This window comes from Peromyscus maniculatus, chromosome 7 (genome assembly GCF_049852395.1).
Source record: "Peromyscus maniculatus bairdii isolate BWxNUB_F1_BW_parent chromosome 7, HU_Pman_BW_mat_3.1, whole genome shotgun sequence".
Lineage (NCBI taxonomy): Eukaryota > Metazoa > Chordata > Mammalia > Rodentia > Cricetidae > Peromyscus > Peromyscus maniculatus.
The window spans coordinates 64,252,567-64,269,096 of NC_134858.1; the positions used below are offsets into that span (position 1 = coordinate 64,252,567).

Consider the following 16,530-nt stretch of genomic DNA (forward strand, 5'->3'; position numbering starts at 1 on the left):
GTTTTAGGGTCTGGAGAGATGGCTCAGAGGCTAAGAGCACTGGCTGCTCTTCCAGAAGTCCTGAGTTCAGTTCCCAGCAACCACATGGTGGCTCTCAACCATCTGTAGTGAGATCTGGTGAGCAGAGAAACATGCAGACAGAACACTGTATACACAATAAATAAATAAATATTTAACATTTTTTAGGAACTCTAACTGTAACAGCCATCATTTCTACCACTCACAAAATCCTGAACAATAAACAGAGACGTACAATATCTGAACCAAATTTTGTACATCACTGTTAAAAACAGTGTGGACATTAGTAATTTGGTTATTTGTTTGTCTTTGAGACAGGATCTCCTGGGGACCAGATTTGTCTCAAACTCTCTGTGTATCCAACACAGGCCTTGAACTTCTGATTTTCCTGTCTCTGCCTCCCAAGTATGGGGATTACAGGCTCGTGCCATAATGCTCAGCCAGTAATTCAGTTTTAGTTATTTAATTACTGCCACAGCATTTTCAAATCTTCAAGGGGAGTGGTGTAAAGCAGTTACTCCATGATGTATTCAACCATCTCAGTGGTCTTGAGATGCCATCTCTCCTTGGGAGTTCTTAATTCACTGATTAAGTTACCTCATATGAGAGAACTGTGATGCCCTAAAAAAATGGGTTGGCCAACTACCAGCTCAATCTTCAGCCTTTCTCGGGGCTTGGAAGGAAATTAGACACCAGGCAAGGCTGACTGCTGGCCCGAGAGAAGACTCGATTTGATAGGTCCAGGGAGACACTCACTGTGCTCATCTTTGTCTATCCACGTGACAAAGCCAGCCATATAAACCGCTGCCCCAGACTCCCAGCCCTGAGCACGGTTAGGCCTCAGTCCCTAAGGAAGGTGGCCCAGCTCAGCACATCAACTCCAGTTGGAAGAGAAGTAGGAAAATCACATGCATATTCCTCTCATCTCCACCTAGTAAGGATGGGTGCACACGGACATGCAGGCAACTTGGGGGGTTACTTGCCAGTTTTCTTTGGAAGCACCCAAAATGAGGGGTGGATTATGAACTCCTGAAGTTGTAAACAACTAGTATGGAAGAGGAAATCTCTAAAGTGTAGAGATTTCCAGCCTTTTCTCATCGAGTATATGGCAGCTCAGAGTTCAGAAATACCTCTCAAGCCCAAAACTCCCCCTCCCACATTCCCTGGGGTACAGTGGCTATGAGTCTACCAGTTTAGAAGTCATCTTACTTCAGTAGAAAGACTAGGTTTGTGATGACGTCAGCTACATTTTTGGAGGGGCCAATGTGTAGAACTGTGGGGAGAGCTGTATATGGAAAATTCTTGCCCATTCATCCCTGAGGGCCCATGGAAGTCGGTGAGGTTGCCCATACCAAGTTTGGAATTATGGAACCAAAGGGCTGGCCCCTTCCTCCTTCAGACAGGCAAGGCCCTTCTAAGAGAACTGTAATTCCACAGTGTTAAATTTGCCCCTCTGCTACATTTAATAAATATGCCTAATTTATTCCACTACTTCCTCTCTAAGACCCTGTGGGGTATAGCTACTATGGGCCTTGTTATCGTTTTGAATTTTTGATATGGGTTTATCTGTGAAGCCCGGGCTAGCTGCCAGTTTATGCTCTTCCCGCCTCAGCCTCCTAAGTGCTGGGATTACAGGCATCCTGTCCCCACCCCTGTATCCAGGGTTCAGATGGGAGATTGCTTGTTCAAGACCATGCAGGACAGTGAGTGGTGTTGAGATGCAAGTCCTTCTCCCCTGGGCGTTTCTGTCTGTCCAACTCAGTGGAAGGTGTCAGGTTTGATATTAAGACTATTTGCTGTATGTTACACTTGCAAGCTGGCTGGACTGTGAGCTGTCACCGCACTGTGAAGAGAAGACATGCTTTGGACCGAGTCCAAGAACAGCATCGGAGACTCCTGAGGTTAGAGGAGAGTGGATCCAGCCAGCAGGAGGGCAGGGAGAGGCAGCTGCAGGAAACCTGAGCTCCAACTGTTAAATTATATCTCCCAAGCGGTCTGTCTTCATGTCAGCTAAGCACGGTTTTCTAGATACCTGGAAAGAGGTAAGGAATACTGCCTCAGGGTTTCCTCCCTTAAAATGATACATTGCCCTGTATGTAGAATTGTGAACCTTTAAAGATTTTAAATTAGTTATGCACGGTATTTGATAAAGACCCCGATTAACAGCCATCATTCCACATTCAGCAGGAGTAGCAGCTGAAGGATTCAGTGGACAAGTAACTGGACTACAAGCAACACCATGGTAACCAGAGGCAGGAATGGGGTGAGAATTCCCACACTGGAACCCAGTTTTCATATTCTGAGACTAGAACATTAAAGCTGAGAGTCTACCAGCTTCCTTTTATTTCAAGCTCACTCTCAGGAGCAATACCTTTGTGTGTGTGTGTGTGTGTGTGTGTGTGTGTGTGTGTGTGTGTGTGTGTGTGAAAGAGAGAGAGAGAGAGAGAGAGAGAGAGAGAGAGAGAGAGAGAGGGAGGGAGGGAGGGAGGGAGGGAGGGAGGGAGGGAGGGAGAGGGAGAGAGGGGGAGTGTTTGATTTTATTTCAAAGCACTTCCACACCTGTGGCCTCAAACCTGTATGGGATCGGACATTCTTATTCCAGCTAAGAGATCAGGAAACAGAGGCAGACCCTGGACAAGAGGCTTGTGAAGGTTCCAGGGCTGGTTCCTGGCAGAGCCAGGAGTTTGGCACCGTTTCTTCCAGGTCACACTGTCCTCTTATTGATCCTGCCTGAAACTGAGCAGAGTAGCTACAGTTCACACAGAGGTTATGAAACCACGCCATGGTTGCATGGTGTGAACGAAGCTATAAAACTCTCTGCATCTTTGCATCCATATCAATGAGCTGCACAAGTTTTGACACAGACGTTGCTTCAGTTAAAGGAAGACTCAGCCTCTTCCTTCTTCTCCCCTCCCTGCTCTTGACCCCTCCCTCTTCTGATTCCCCCCCTCTTCTGCCCCACCCCCTCTTTCCTGGTCGGAGCACAGCTCATTAATAGAACAAGGAGCTGTGTAGAAGGACTCATTCTCTCCCCACTTACTGGGGAACTGTGAGCTCGGAGTGAGGTCTCCGGTTCCTGCCATCACATTTCATCAGATGCTGTGTCGATCAGGGGACCCTCCATCTCCATCTCTGCTCTCTGGGCCTTGGAGAGGAAGACACAGCCATGTCGCCTGCTGAGAATCGATGGTTGAACTGGTACATCTTGCCTCTGATCAGTAAATACAGAACTAAGACATCTAGAAAATTAGAGAATCCACATCTCAGAGGAATCCAAAAATAAAACAACCCCATCCGAAGCATGGAAAAGCCTGTCTTGGTCTTGGGGACAGAATTATCTGGGTCAAGACTATAGTCTTTGCCTATTCAAAAGCTTTGTGAATCTGTGTCAAGAAAGGATTGAGCTTCTCCAAGCCTCAGACTCCTAAAACTTAATGCTACCCCACAGGCGATTTTAGGAATGAAGTGCCGCACACTGTCACAGTAGACAATCAATAAATGGTAGTTTTCCTCATGCAGTCCTTTCTTTGGCTTTGTACAAGGATGAATTCTCCCAACTAAGCGACAGTGTTTATGGAGCTTACCTTACGAAATGAAATTCTTGGGGATGGAGAGAAAGTTCAGTGGTTCAAATCATGTACTGCTCTCAAAGAGGACTGGGTTCCATTCCCAGTACCCACACGGGGCAGCTTCAGCTCCAGGACCATCCAACACCCTCTTCTGACTTCCTCGGGCACCTGCACTCTTGATACATCACCTCCTCCCCTGACTCCTATATATAACTTTAATAGAAGAAATGGAGCTCTCAATATCTAGCCAGTCCACATGAAAGGCTGACAGCTTACAGAACAGGCAAATACCCAATGGCTGCTGCCTTGGAAAGGAGGAGCCCGGCAGTAGCTGTTATTTCAAAGGGTTTATGAAGTCATGGAATCTTATTTCACATTGATGATGTCTCCTGTCAGCACCCTAGGGCTGGATGAGGCCTTCTGGGTTATACACCTACCTTCCACTGCACCGCTCCAATTATAATTCTCTGTCATTCCTGTGATCATTTGCTTTCTGCTTGTGTGCCCTCCAAGAACAAGACCTTGCCTAGCACCATTCCTGACACATGGAAGATGGATGGATGGATGGAAAGATGAATGAATGAATGAATGGACAAAATGTTTTCACTGGCTTGTCCCTCCTTCTAGTTGTATATGGATTCTGTTAGGCAACCAGGGGCAGGGCTTACTCCTCTTACAGACAGGAACATTGGCATGAAGTGGGTGGCAAGCTCTTTCAGTCCAGACTCTAGACAGCCAATTGGTGTCTTTCCTCCACCCCCTCTGCCTTCCACTCTCCAGTCTGGCCCTCGGGTCTGTTCAGACAGAACACTAAACAAGCGCTGTTCCCTGGATCTGTTTGATGGCTAGTTACCACATTTTGTGCACAGAAGCCCCACCCTAAATCAATGAGTGATGGCTGTTCTTTGGCAGGCGACAAGCCCATTTGATGACGTCAAAGCTGCTCACTTGTATAGTTGCAGTTTCCTCAAGCAGGGAAAAGATACCCAGAGCTGGGGATGGGAACTGGTTAGAGCAAGTTGCTTTTGAAGTTTGGTCCTTCTATCTATTTCAATTTGCTTTCCCACTTCTGATCCTCTAAAAATATTTTTCCCCATCAAATTTACTCTAAGCCCTTATGGCAATTCTCTCTGCCTCTTCCTTCCTTCCTTCCTTCCTTCCTTCCTTCCTTCCTTCCTTCCTTCCTTCCTTCCTTCCTTCTTTCTTTCTTTCTTTCTTTCTTTCTTTCTTTCTTTCTTTCTTTCTTTCTTTCTTTCTTTCTTTCTTTCTTTATCTTTCTTTTGGAACAAGATCTCAGCATTGTCCTTGGCTGGGCTGGAGTTCATTATGTAGACCAGAATAGTCTTGAATTCACAGAGATCTGCCTACCTCTGCTTCATAGGTGCTGGGATTAAAGGCGTGCGCCACCACTCCTGGCCCTTTCTTTTTAAAAACTTTATTATTATTCTTGACATAATTATTATTATGCCTTGACAGTTGTGGAGGTCACAGAACACCTTAAAGGAGTCACTTGTTTCCTTCCCCTGTGGGATCTAAGGACCGACTCAGGACATTAGGTTTCCCAGCACCTCGGCTCTCTGAGCCATCTCCTCCTCATTACCGCCCCCCGCATTATCCTGCCCTCTTTTTCTTAACACAAGGTTGTACCACATAGCTCAGAGATCCTCTTGCCTCAGCTTCCCACGTGCCGAGACCCACCACACCAGGCTTCAGCTTATATTCTTGATCCCTTTGTTAACCATTCTTTACTAATTAGCCAGCTTTCTGAGAGAGACAGGCAATAGTGCCATGAACTTTCTCTCTGTGGAACCTAGTTTATGAGCTGGTCTTCGTGTTTTATTACATCCACCCTTCTCTCCTTTCATGTCTCCATCTTGGGGGATTCTGTTAAAGTGAACACTTCAGGAGAAGTTGAACTGAACATTGTTAGACATACTGAAAAACACCTGGCGTGGGAGGGGCACATGCAGGTGTGTGGGCGTGGTCCGGTTTGCCTGGAACTAGCCATGGTTTGTTTCCCTAGGCCCAGAATCTGCACCTCTGAACCTGCAGGGGTCTCCCTGGCTCTTGTGTTCCTTTGTCCATTTCAGCTTCTAAAGACACTGCCCAGGCCACTCCAGAGCTCCCTCAAGGCCGTTTATTGCGGAGAAAAGGTCACCCTTAAGCTTATTGTGGTCTGGAAATGCTTGTGACAAAATTGTCATTGTAACAACTTCCTTGAAGAGATTTCAAGCCCTTTATTACCCACACAATAGCTGAGCTGTTAAGGACAGAACAGTAACACCCCTTGAAATGCAGGTAGCTCCTGCTTCCTGGTGTTTCCCAGCTGCTCAGCCTCTCCAAGCTCTCCAAGTGGCTTCATTGGTCACCAAGGCCAGCTTCAGTCTATACTGGCCGAGTATCAACAGACAGAGACTGGAGAGGGCTGCCTTGGCCCCGAGAAGCGGGCATGATGGCCAGGTTACAAACTCGGGGGTTATATACTCAGCCATGTGTGTAGGCGGGAGAGGGCAGGGTTACTCAGCCCTCACCCCTGGAGTGGTGCAGAGAGAGACACATGGAAGATCCAGGGAAACAGTCGCAGGGGTGGGAATAGCACACAGAAGATAGAGGCGTTAAGTATGGGGGAACCATAGGGCCTCAGCTCAGTAAGACTTAGCAGGACATGGGCTAAACACGAAGGAGGTCGGAACCGCATGCTTTCACCTAGCATAAGTGTGCTTGTTGCAAAGCAGGCAGAGATGGGAGAAAAGTGGGCGGAAGTAGCAACAGGTGGTAAACGTGCACTGGAAACAGCTTGGCCACTGATCCAGACTGAGACACACAACACCCAGCCCAGTCTCTGATGCTTTTAGACACTCAGTAGTGATGCCAGACCTTTTCTTTCACTACTGCTCCAGAGAGGGCACCTTCTCCCCCAGCTTCCTACTGAGGCTGGGCAGAGACTGTGAATTTGCAGAAGGAGCAAACCTCTTCCTAGGGGAAATTCTAATCGCTGAGTAAAGCTGCTCATTCCTGTGAATCCAATTATACCATTTTCCTACTTGCAGTCTCTTTGTGGTTTCATTGAAAGGAGCTTAATCTGGATGTGCTGTGCAATTCACAGCTACTTAGCTAACCCGTGTCCAGACCAAGCGGAAGCATTCAGTCCCTGAAGGGGGCCTTGGCTCAAACAGCATCCTATGCGAGGGCTTTCAAGGAAGGTCCGTGACAGACCACAGCCACATCCAGTGAAGTGATGCATGGATCCCGACTTCCCATCGCTCTCTGGGAGAACTGGCTCTCCAGGTGGAGCAGCGCGCAGCAGCGCGGGCCATGGAAGGCCACTTAAGTCAGGACTGCAACTCACCTCGGACCTGGGGCTCCAGCCCTCGGGTAGGCTGGGCGTTTTTGCCCCCGCCCCCTTGCACGATGACATCATGCTTGGGATTGAGAGTCGCGGTTTAAAAAGCAGCCTAGGGGCAGCCAGGAGCCTACACTGCGGAGGAGCACGCCGGGATCCTAGGCTGCGCCCAGGCTAGGCTGTTGCTCCCCAGGCTGCTCCTAGCGCCTCGCAGCCCTAAAGCGAGCGGCAGCCTCTAGTCGCCGGGACAAAGATGCCCCTGCGCGCGGCTGTAGTCCTCCTGTTGGTGATCCTAAAGGAGCAGCTTTCCAGCTCGGCCCCGCTCAACGGTAAAGTTTCTGCTTGCTTTTTTTTTTTTTTTCCCTCCCAGTCCTGCACACTCCGCAGTGCCTGAGCAGAAGGATTTCTTAGCAGGCTCTTGCAAGATAGAGTAAAATCACTACTGAGGGAGCAGGAAGGAGCTGTGTGCCAAGCACATTTTCAAGGAAGGATGCCCGCTTTTCCTTTAGGATCCACGATCTACTGAGGTTGGAGACACGTTGCCTTCTTAGCTGGCGCTTTGTGCACGGCTGGCGTAACTCGTTTGCCTTTTTTTCTGAGCACCACTAGCTTTGGAGATGGGGCTTGTTAACTTGCTAGCCGGAATTCCGGAACCACCTGCAGAGGGCTGAGAAATGACTGGTTTCCTGAGGGGTGCGATCCGCAAAAAGGGGAGTCAGGCTGGTTGGTCTTCAGAACCCTCAGAGGCAGTTAGTTAGTAGGCTTCACCTACATGTCAAAGGGATAAGGTAGCCCATCCTTAATCATTGTCTTTCCCCTAGAGGACTCTACCACCCTGAACCTACAAGTGTGTGTGCACGTGCACCCCCTATTTCTAATTGTAATAAGGGGCTGAACTCCAAAGGGCAGGGGTGCTGAATGGGGGGTGTCGGGATGAGGTGGGAAGAGGAACGTGAGCTGTGGGCTCCCGTCCAAAGCCTGGTTAATTAACTCCCCTGGAACAAGAACGGGAAAGCAGGCTTTAGCCTGTCTTTTTCTCAGCTGCCCTTCTTGGGGAGAGGGCGGTGAGTAGGTCCTGCTTGTGACAATCTCCACATCGTGGAGATACTTGTGGCTCTATAGTTCCTGGGTTGCAACATTTATAGAAAGGACCAAGAGTGACCATAATGGCTGAAAGAACCGACCCCTCCAGCTAGGCAGCAGGGAGAGAGCATCAGTCCTGCTCAGCGGTCTCAGAGTTCTGCGCTCCTTCCTCTTGGGAGGAGGTCACTGTGCCTGTGCGGAACGCTGGACTTGTGAGCAACAAGCTATTCCTCCACTGAATCTTCATCTCCTGGCGGGCAGGGTCTGCCTACTGTCACCTCCCTCCCCCCACAGTCAGGAAGACGCAGGAGGTGGGAGAAATCCCCCCAAATGGGAATCAGTTTTGAAAGCTGCTAACTCTGGCTAACTGCTAACTCTCAGGAAATCTGTGGAGACTGACGTTCACCAGAAGTCTTTTTAGTACTGAACACCTTACACAGAGGAGAGGAGGGCTTTTTCTATTGATCTTTTTTTTTTCCAAGTTTGGGGTTCCCTCTCTCTGACAGCTACTCCCCATCCTCCTCCTTGTCGGCCCCTCCTTCCCTCCTCATCCTCCAAACTGCCTTAGGGGGAGCTTGTAGTAACACCCCACTTCCGCCTGACACTGACCAGTCTTCTCTGCCTCTAGGTTCTAAGCTGTTATACTGCTATTCATCGGGCCGGTTTCTTGTCTGCCTCAGGGGATAAAGTCAAACAAAACTCACTGAGGTGGACAGAAGGCCAGTTAATCCCAGGTTAGGGCTGGAGGGTTAGCTGAGTAAGGGGTCAAAGTGTGCTCTGCCTGATACTTGGGGGATTGGAATTTGTCACAGTTGGCACTAATAAATGCTCAAGAAAAGCCCTTGGTCCAGGGGTGGGAGGAGCATACAGTGAAGCTGAAGGTCTTCTGGAGACAGAATGGAGCTCTTTGTTACTGTGGCCGAGGGCCATTTCAGCGAGCTTGGCCTGAACTGAAGGTGGAGAGCTGGACAGGCTCAAGTTGCCTGGATGCAGTCATTAGCACTTGGAAGCTGCTAGCACCCAAGGCAGAAAGCAGGCAGGACAGGACCCTGAACCCCTGGCCTGGACTTTGCTAAATCCTCTTTCCTCAGGGCATCTCCCTGCCCAGTGCCAGCCAGGCTTGCAGGTTCCAACAGGCACCACTGAGCTGCCCAAATCCAGCCTTTTTGGGAAAGGCAATGGTTCTATTCTAGGAGGAGATTGACCCCTGCTAGGGAGCTGCTGAAATTCCTGAGAACATGGTACATGAATGAAGATGTGCTGAGACTCTTAGTAGGCACATGGTCTAAGACAGGTCACTTCACCTGTGAAAACTAAATCCTTCTCTTCCAAGGTAGGGTGTCAATAAATAGTGCTTGAGTCTACAAAACCCAAATGGGGACAAAATAAACATGCTTTCTAAGGTATGGGGGAAATACTAAAAGTATTATTTAAAAGAACCAAAAATGGTTGTCCTAGGAAGTAAGTAAATGGCAAGTGACTTGCGGGGGGTGGAGGGGGAGCTGATAGTTGTTAAAAAGCCTTGTGGAGCCATCTGGCTCTAAACTATGTACAGATGTCTCATTTGATCAAAATTACCAATTAACTTAGAAAATTAAAAACAAAATTAACATGGAGGCAAAGACATTAAACAAAGCAGTAATAGTAATAATGGGGGGGAAGGAGATGAAGTCAACATTAAAAAGAAAGAGATAAAAAAGCAAAGTTCTCTTTCAGCTTTTAGAAACCACCATTGGCTTGAGTAGGAAATTCCTGCTCCTGGTGAGTGGCCAGAGTCTTGACACTATGTTTTATGGAGACAGGGGAGGCCAGTTCTTAGTCTTCAGGCTATTCCTCTCAACCACAGACACTCAGAGATCCAGGAGAGAGAGAGGCGCTCACGAGTTGTACTGTCCCTAGCTGGATTGCCCCCCAGTGAACAGGGAGACCCATCTCACCCAGCTTGGGTTTCCAGTCTTCTTCCAGAAGAAGGTGAGAGTGGGCAGGCTGGATGACAGATGTTACAGGCAGAGTCCGGTAACAAGTGTTTAAAATCATTGGATGGAAGGACGAAGGGCCTGTGTGAGGTGTGAAAGGTTCAGAGTGGGAGCAGGTGGGCTGCTTGGGTTCTATTCCTGACAGAATCTCTCCTCCACATTTCTGCCGCTGCTGGCATTGTAACTCAGCTGAAGATGGCAGCTCCCTTGGGGGAAACACAGCTTCCATTTGCGGGAGTTTTCTGCTCTCCGGGTACTGATGTGATGAGTTCTCCAGGATATGTTGTCAAGCGGGGAAAAAAGCAAGATGCTAAACAGTGTTTCTAGTAGGGGAGGGATAGAACACGTGGGTGTCTGGCCCATTGTGGGGAGCCCACCATCACCCCCCCCCACACACAAGGTGTCTACTAGACGAGGGAAGGGAGGGTGGGAGAGAGCACTTCCATTGGATGAATACTTGGATTGCTTTGGGGTTTCAAGTCACACGGACTCCCCTGCCCAGTTAATAATGTTTGGCTTTCCTAAGATGTCTGGGAGTGGGATCTATTCCAGATGCTACCTGCTGAGTCCACAAAGTCCCCATCCTGAGCTCTGTGTGGAGCACGGCTCCAAGGAGTCACGGTTCTGGCTCCAAGTCAGAAGTTGGTATTCGGGGGCACTGATGTCCTTTTCAGTCTCACCCATTTGAGAACTCCATTGTGTTGTGCTTATTTGTTCCTCTGTTCTTTACAGGATCCAAGTGGACCTATGTTGGTGAGTAGAAATTTTAATTATATTTATTAGGAGATGACTGTATTTAATAAGAAACCTAGAAACTTGGTAGAGGTTATTTGGGTATGGGGTGGTTGGGAAAAGCTGGGCATCGTTAGAGAACGGTTCTTCATGAGAGTTACAGTGGGCATTCTCCCCAAGCAGAAAGCCTGCTCTAGGCTCCTGAACTGTAAGACGTGGTATTAAGACTTTCAAATTCCAGTAAGGATTTCTCCCAGACCTCCAGCTGCAGGGGCCCTGGCTGGAGAGAACCCTTCCTCCTCACATCTTTCCTACAACAAACAAAGAAGAAAGAGCTCCTTTCTGAAAGCTTGGCTCAGGCCCTTGAACTGAAGCTGTCAGTAGACCTGAAATTAACTTCTTGTGGCCATGTTGTAAGCAAGCCATGGATGCAGAGATGATGGTCTGTCCTTAGAGAAGAAGGAGGCTTGATCCACATTAAATATGGTCCAGGGCATCTGTGGGGCTGGGTCAAGAACATGCTAGACAGCCTGGCCTGCCTGCAAGACAGTTTGGTGGAGCTACATTGTTGCAGTGAACAGGCAATGCCACCTCTGCTGCCGGCTGGAGCAGGAACAGGAAGGCAGGCACTTGGTTGGCCCTCTGGAGAGGGTAGGAAAAGTTGGTGATATTTTGATAGGGACAGAGTCACTGCACAAGATACAGCATAGAAGTGACCTCCCTGGCCCTGGTGGGTGAGGAAAGCAGAGATATCCTGCTAACGTTAAAAAGCCAGAAAATGCAATGGCTGTGCGTGGGGACAGTCAGGGAAACTAATTATGAAAGTAGAATCCTACTGTAGGGAAGTCTGACCTTCATGTGCAAAGATTAGCCTGGAGTGTTCTGGTAGCCAGCCCTGGAAACATAGGTAAGTCCCTGAATCAAAAGGCACGTTCTCCCAGGCCAGGCCTCCAGGCACTCTGCTCCTCCCCCCCATCCCAGCACTGCATAGCTCCACTATTACTAACGTCCTTTATGTACTTATTATGTGCAAGGAACGTTACTAGGTGGGTGGGTAATTAGAAGGGTATGCTGATCTCTGTAGCTGGGAATTACAAAAGTTCATAATTCAAAGCAGAACATAATAAATAGTAACAGCAGATTGTAAATGAATGGTCCAGTGCCCTGATTGTCAGAGGAGAGATCCAGGGCTGGGAGGTTAAGAGACTTCCTGAAGGAACCACACTTCTATCTAGGCCTTAGGAGAATGGGCAGACTGGGGAAGGTGGAAAAGTCCTGTTGGCCCAGGTGCCAGGAGCATCCCATGGACAGAGGGGAGGCTGAGCAAGCTGGAATTTGAAGGAAGTGTGTAGACAAGGGTTTATAGAGAGTCATGGGTTTGGAGGTCAGGAAGGAATGGTGGAGGAGAGGAGGCCAGGAAATTCCAACTTGTTCTGCACTCAGTGGGGCAGGGCAGGCAGCAGACCTGGGTTTAGGAAGAAGGCATTTGGGCAGATGGAAGGGAGACAGGAAAGTGTTGGGCCTTTGTGGAAACTCTGTTCTGTTCCCTGTCTTCACACCTTCACACCTACCTTATAAAAGGGTGGGGTGAGAAGAGACCAAAAAAAAAAAAAAAGAGAGAGAGAGAATCCAGCAAAGAAAGAATAGATAGAGTCGGGCTGTAGGGTTCCTCATATAGGCTGTGTGTGTGTGTGTGTGTGTGTGTGTGTGTGTGTGTGTGTGTGTGTGTAGCACAATGGAGGACAGGCACTTGGATTCTGTGATTCTCAGTAAGTCATTTGGGCCCTCTGGGCTTCCCTTGCCCCATCTACAACCCTGGGGGTGGAATTATCTAGACCAGTGTTCCTCGGACTACATCTTGGCATCAACCACATGAGAATCTTCTAGAGTTCATTCTGAAAATGCAAGTTTCTGGGTCTCTGGAAAGAAGGGACCTGAGAAACCCAAATTTTTAAAAACATTCCCCAAGGATAGATAGATAGGTAGATTTGTTTGTTTGTTTATTTGTTTATGGTATGCTGAGGTTTATGATGTGCTGAGATGTTAACTCAAGGCCTCTAGAATCTAGATGAGCACTGCCCACTGAGCCATACTCCAGGCCTCATGCATGCCACTAAAGGACTCTACGTAGACGCTTCCCAAGATCCTTCTAGTCCAAGAGTCAGTGCTAACTTGTTCCACCGATTCTGCTGGCATCTCACACATAGTGGAAACACAAATCAAGTCTCTACATGGCTCCCTGCATCTCTGTCACAGCCCCTCAGCCTTCAGACAGAATGAGGTGGGAGCAGTCATATCACTTGTAGCGGCCAACAGCATTGTTCCAGGAAGTAGCCTGGCCCAGGCTGTCCTTCCTGATCACTAGCCCAGGATAGCCCTCTGCCTCCCACACGGTGCAGTTAGAATGGCTCTATGATGAGGACGAAGGGCAAAATCTGATGATACATGGCAAGAACATTGGCAAACCTAGCCTTCCCTTTTGTTTTTTGTTGTCTTGAGATTAGGTCTCTTGTTAGCCCAGGCTGGCCCCCCAAACTCATTATGTAGCCAAGGATGACTTTGAATTCTGATCCTCCTGCCTCTATCCCCTGAGAGGTGGGATTGCAGACCTGTGCTACCATGCCCAACTTCCAGGGCACTGGGGATTAAATGTGGGGCTTTGCACATGTACTTTACCAACTGGGCTACAAACCCAGCCCAAACGCGGTTCCCATTAGTGTGCATAGTCATCTCTCAGAGGTGATGAGTGCAGGAGGGCAGGAGGAGGATAGCTCAGGAGGCAACAGGTCCAGGCCGGCAGTGGGTAGCTGGCACCGGTGCCCAGAAGCACACAGGTGGAGAGCAGACCCAGCATCAGTGCCAGAAGGAGGTGGTTTCTCAGCAGTAAGGGCTGAATGGAACAGGACAAGCCCAACCATGTGCTTGGCTTCCTAGGATCTAGAACCCAACACACAGCCACACCGAATCACCTTGCTCCAGGCTTCGGGCTGACTGCTGCACATGGTGGAACTTCTATGTGGGAAAAGAACGCTCCTCCTGTCCCTGGCACTGAGCCTCATGGTTGACTTTCACGGTGGATCTCCAGACACGGGACCATCTTCCAGCCAAGATAGGCCAAGTCCTGCCCATCTGTTCCTGGGCTGGCTTTAGAATTCCAAGACTCAGTCATGAGAGAGGAAAGGATAGAGCCTGCCCTCCCCTACCCACCCCGACTCTAAGCCAGTGCCTATCAGCCCTGTAGAGCTGGGTACTTGACCTGCTCAACTGCTGAGTGGCTGACTTGCAAGTTAGGCTGTCATGTGAGCAGAGGACAAACTCCAGCCCAGTAAAGCAGATCTGTGGCTGAAAGTCAGAAGAGGGGGTGTCTTGGGAGTGGTGAGGAAGAGGTGCCTGGGAAGCGACATCAGGGGTAGCTGGGTGTATTCAGTTCCTTGACATGGGTACTGTGTTCAGTTTATGAAAATTCACCAAGCTGTTGGTTTATGTTACACGCACTTGCTTGTATGTACATCAGGTTCAATGCAAGAAGTGAAAATTTCCAGCTAGCTGGTGGAGTCATTTTCCCCAGATAGGCAGGTTTTGATAGTCTTGTATCAAGAAAACAACAAAAATCCCATTGTGGCCCAGAGAGATGGTTCAGCGGGCAAAGGTGTCTATAGCCAAGCCTGAGAATCTGAGTTTGCTCAGGTGGGACCCACATGGTGGAATGAGAGAACCAACTATTGCAAGTTCTCTTCTAGTCTCTATATATGCACCATGGCACATGTATGTGCACACACACACACACACACACACACACACACACACACACACACGCAGTGAATTTGAAGCAATGGAGCAACCAAAAAAAATGTCAGTGTTGGAAATAATGAACCAAGAGCAGAGAACGGTCATGGTGTTGACATCCGCTGGTATCAGACATTGGTTTGGTTGTCTACAGATCTGAGTTAGTTTGGAAAGAAATTCAGCTAAAGATGACCCTTAAAGACATCATAATGTTGGGGGACGTGGACACCAAGGTCTCCCCTGGGAAGCTCACGTCTCTCCAACTCATCACCCCACAGGGCATCTGTAAGGCTAGCCGATCCATCTTGATATGTGGGATTTGGGATCAATGGGGGCTCGATTGTGTTGGGGGGCAATGGTGGGCTGCAGTAGAACACAGGTCTTCCTGCTCAGTTTAGTGATAGCTTGGGCAGCCTTTGGCTTGGGGAAGATTTGGTGTGTCCTGGGCACTGCCATGCATTCCCAACACTGCTGTTCCTTTCTCCATGCCTCCGTTCCTCCCCCACACAATGGATTCTCCATCCTAAAGAGTTTCCTTTGAAGGGCAGGGGAGATGGCTTACTTAGTCAAGTGCTTACCACATAAACATGAAGACCTGAGCTCCATCCCTGCAACCACATAAGAGCTGGGAGTGGTGCTTGTAATCCAAGCGCTGGGGAGACAGATCCCTGGGGCTTACCGGCCAGCTAGCCTCACCCAACCGCTTAACCCTAGGTCCTATAGAGAGACCTTGTCTCAAAAACACAAGCTTAACAGAGTCTAAAGATGGACCATAGAGATTGATTCTAGCTTCTACAGCCATGTGCACACACGTGTGCTTGCTCATCTTGCACACACATGAACATCATGAATTCCCTTTGGAAATCAGGCTGGGATCCTCCATAGCAGCAGACATCGTGTTCACATCCTTCACGTCCTTCACGTCCTTCGGGCCCTGCCTCCACCTGCCCTCTGCCTGCCTCTGCCAGAACACAAAGCCGCTGCCAGCACATGTGCCCTGGGGCCCTGCACACTCTCTTTAAGCCCTTCTCAGCCTTTAAGACCCAGAAATGGAACACAGGAAAGGAGCCTGGAAATTAAGCTTTCCTTTCTTCCCTAAAGCAGGGATGTAGACCCATGTGGTCCCCCCCCCCAACTGCAGTAATAAGAGCAGGCCTGTCCAAGCCAAAGGAAGGGCCGAAAACTGCAGCTGGGGGGCACATGCAATTACAAGGCAGATTTAATTAAGGGGGTGCATCTCTTTCTCCAGTGTCCCACAGCTGCCATCCTGAGCATGAATAAGAGGCCCTAAGTACTCTTTGGAGAGCTGGAAAAGGCCAGACATGTTTTTCCTATTAGAGAACTGAACCTTGTCCCTGTGTCGGAGGATTTCCTTGAGACCAGCAATCTGACCCACTCTCATTTATTAAATCTGGGCTCCAGGCCCAGTTGCTGCTAATTAAAGCAGTGGCATGCAGGGTCTGTTGGGATGTGGTGTGGTCTGCCCACTCGAAATGGGCCTCATCTTTTCTGGGTTGCAGAATTGGGGCTTGAGTGTGTCCTGGAGGCCCTTGGTCTGCAGCTTCCCAAATTCCTGTGTCTTAACGACTGCAGCTGGCCTTAGAGAGGACAGAGACGGCAGTCTTCATCCCTACAGTTGGGGGTGATGGCTGGGTGGGTAGTTTGGCAGAAAACTGGGATGTGGAAGTGAGATGCCAGAAGCTGGCAGATTTTGGACATATCCACTAGGCCACTTTCTGGCTGGCTGGTATTAGGAAAGCAGCTTGAATGCTCTGTACCTGAGTTCCTTAGCTAGAAAACTGGGCGTGATAGCAGCTAGCTCAGTGTGTCTCAAAGCATGGTCCATGGGCCAACACCATCAGCATCAATGTGACCTTTAGAGATGCAGGTTTCTGGCCCTGCCCCAGGCCTACCCCACTCATCAGGACCTCTGCTGGGGTAGGCTCAGCTGTCATTTTAGCAAACCCTTTGTATAGGTCTGGTGTGTACTCAAATGAGAAGTACCCTGGGCTTCATTGGGCTG

The 16,530-nt window shown here is 49.1% G+C and overlaps 1 protein-coding gene and 1 long non-coding RNA gene across 3 annotated transcripts in view; one reads left to right on the top strand and one right to left on the bottom strand.

Moving 5' to 3' along the window:
• Positions 1-1,479: 1,479 nt before the first annotated feature.
• LOC143274140 (uncharacterized) lies at positions 1,480-3,866 on the bottom strand. The gene is made up of 2 exons (XR_013052570.1): positions 3,603-3,866; positions 1,480-2,050 (listed from the first exon to the last, which is right to left on the bottom strand). It is a non-coding gene; the product is annotated as an uncharacterized LOC143274140 (long non-coding RNA).
• A 3,184-nt stretch (positions 3,867-7,050) lies between these two features.
• Ca12 (carbonic anhydrase 12) overlaps positions 7,051-16,530 on the top strand; it is a 57,662-nt gene continuing 48,182 nt past the window's right edge. For both annotated transcript variants that reach the window (XM_006979309.4, XM_015997989.3), the window contains exons 1-2: positions 7,051-7,259; positions 10,722-10,742. In XM_006979309.4, coding sequence (XP_006979371.1) covers positions 7,184-7,259; positions 10,722-10,742 — 97 coding nt within the window. In that variant the 5' untranslated portion in view covers positions 7,051-7,183. The remainder of the gene's footprint in view (positions 7,260-10,721; positions 10,743-16,530) is intronic.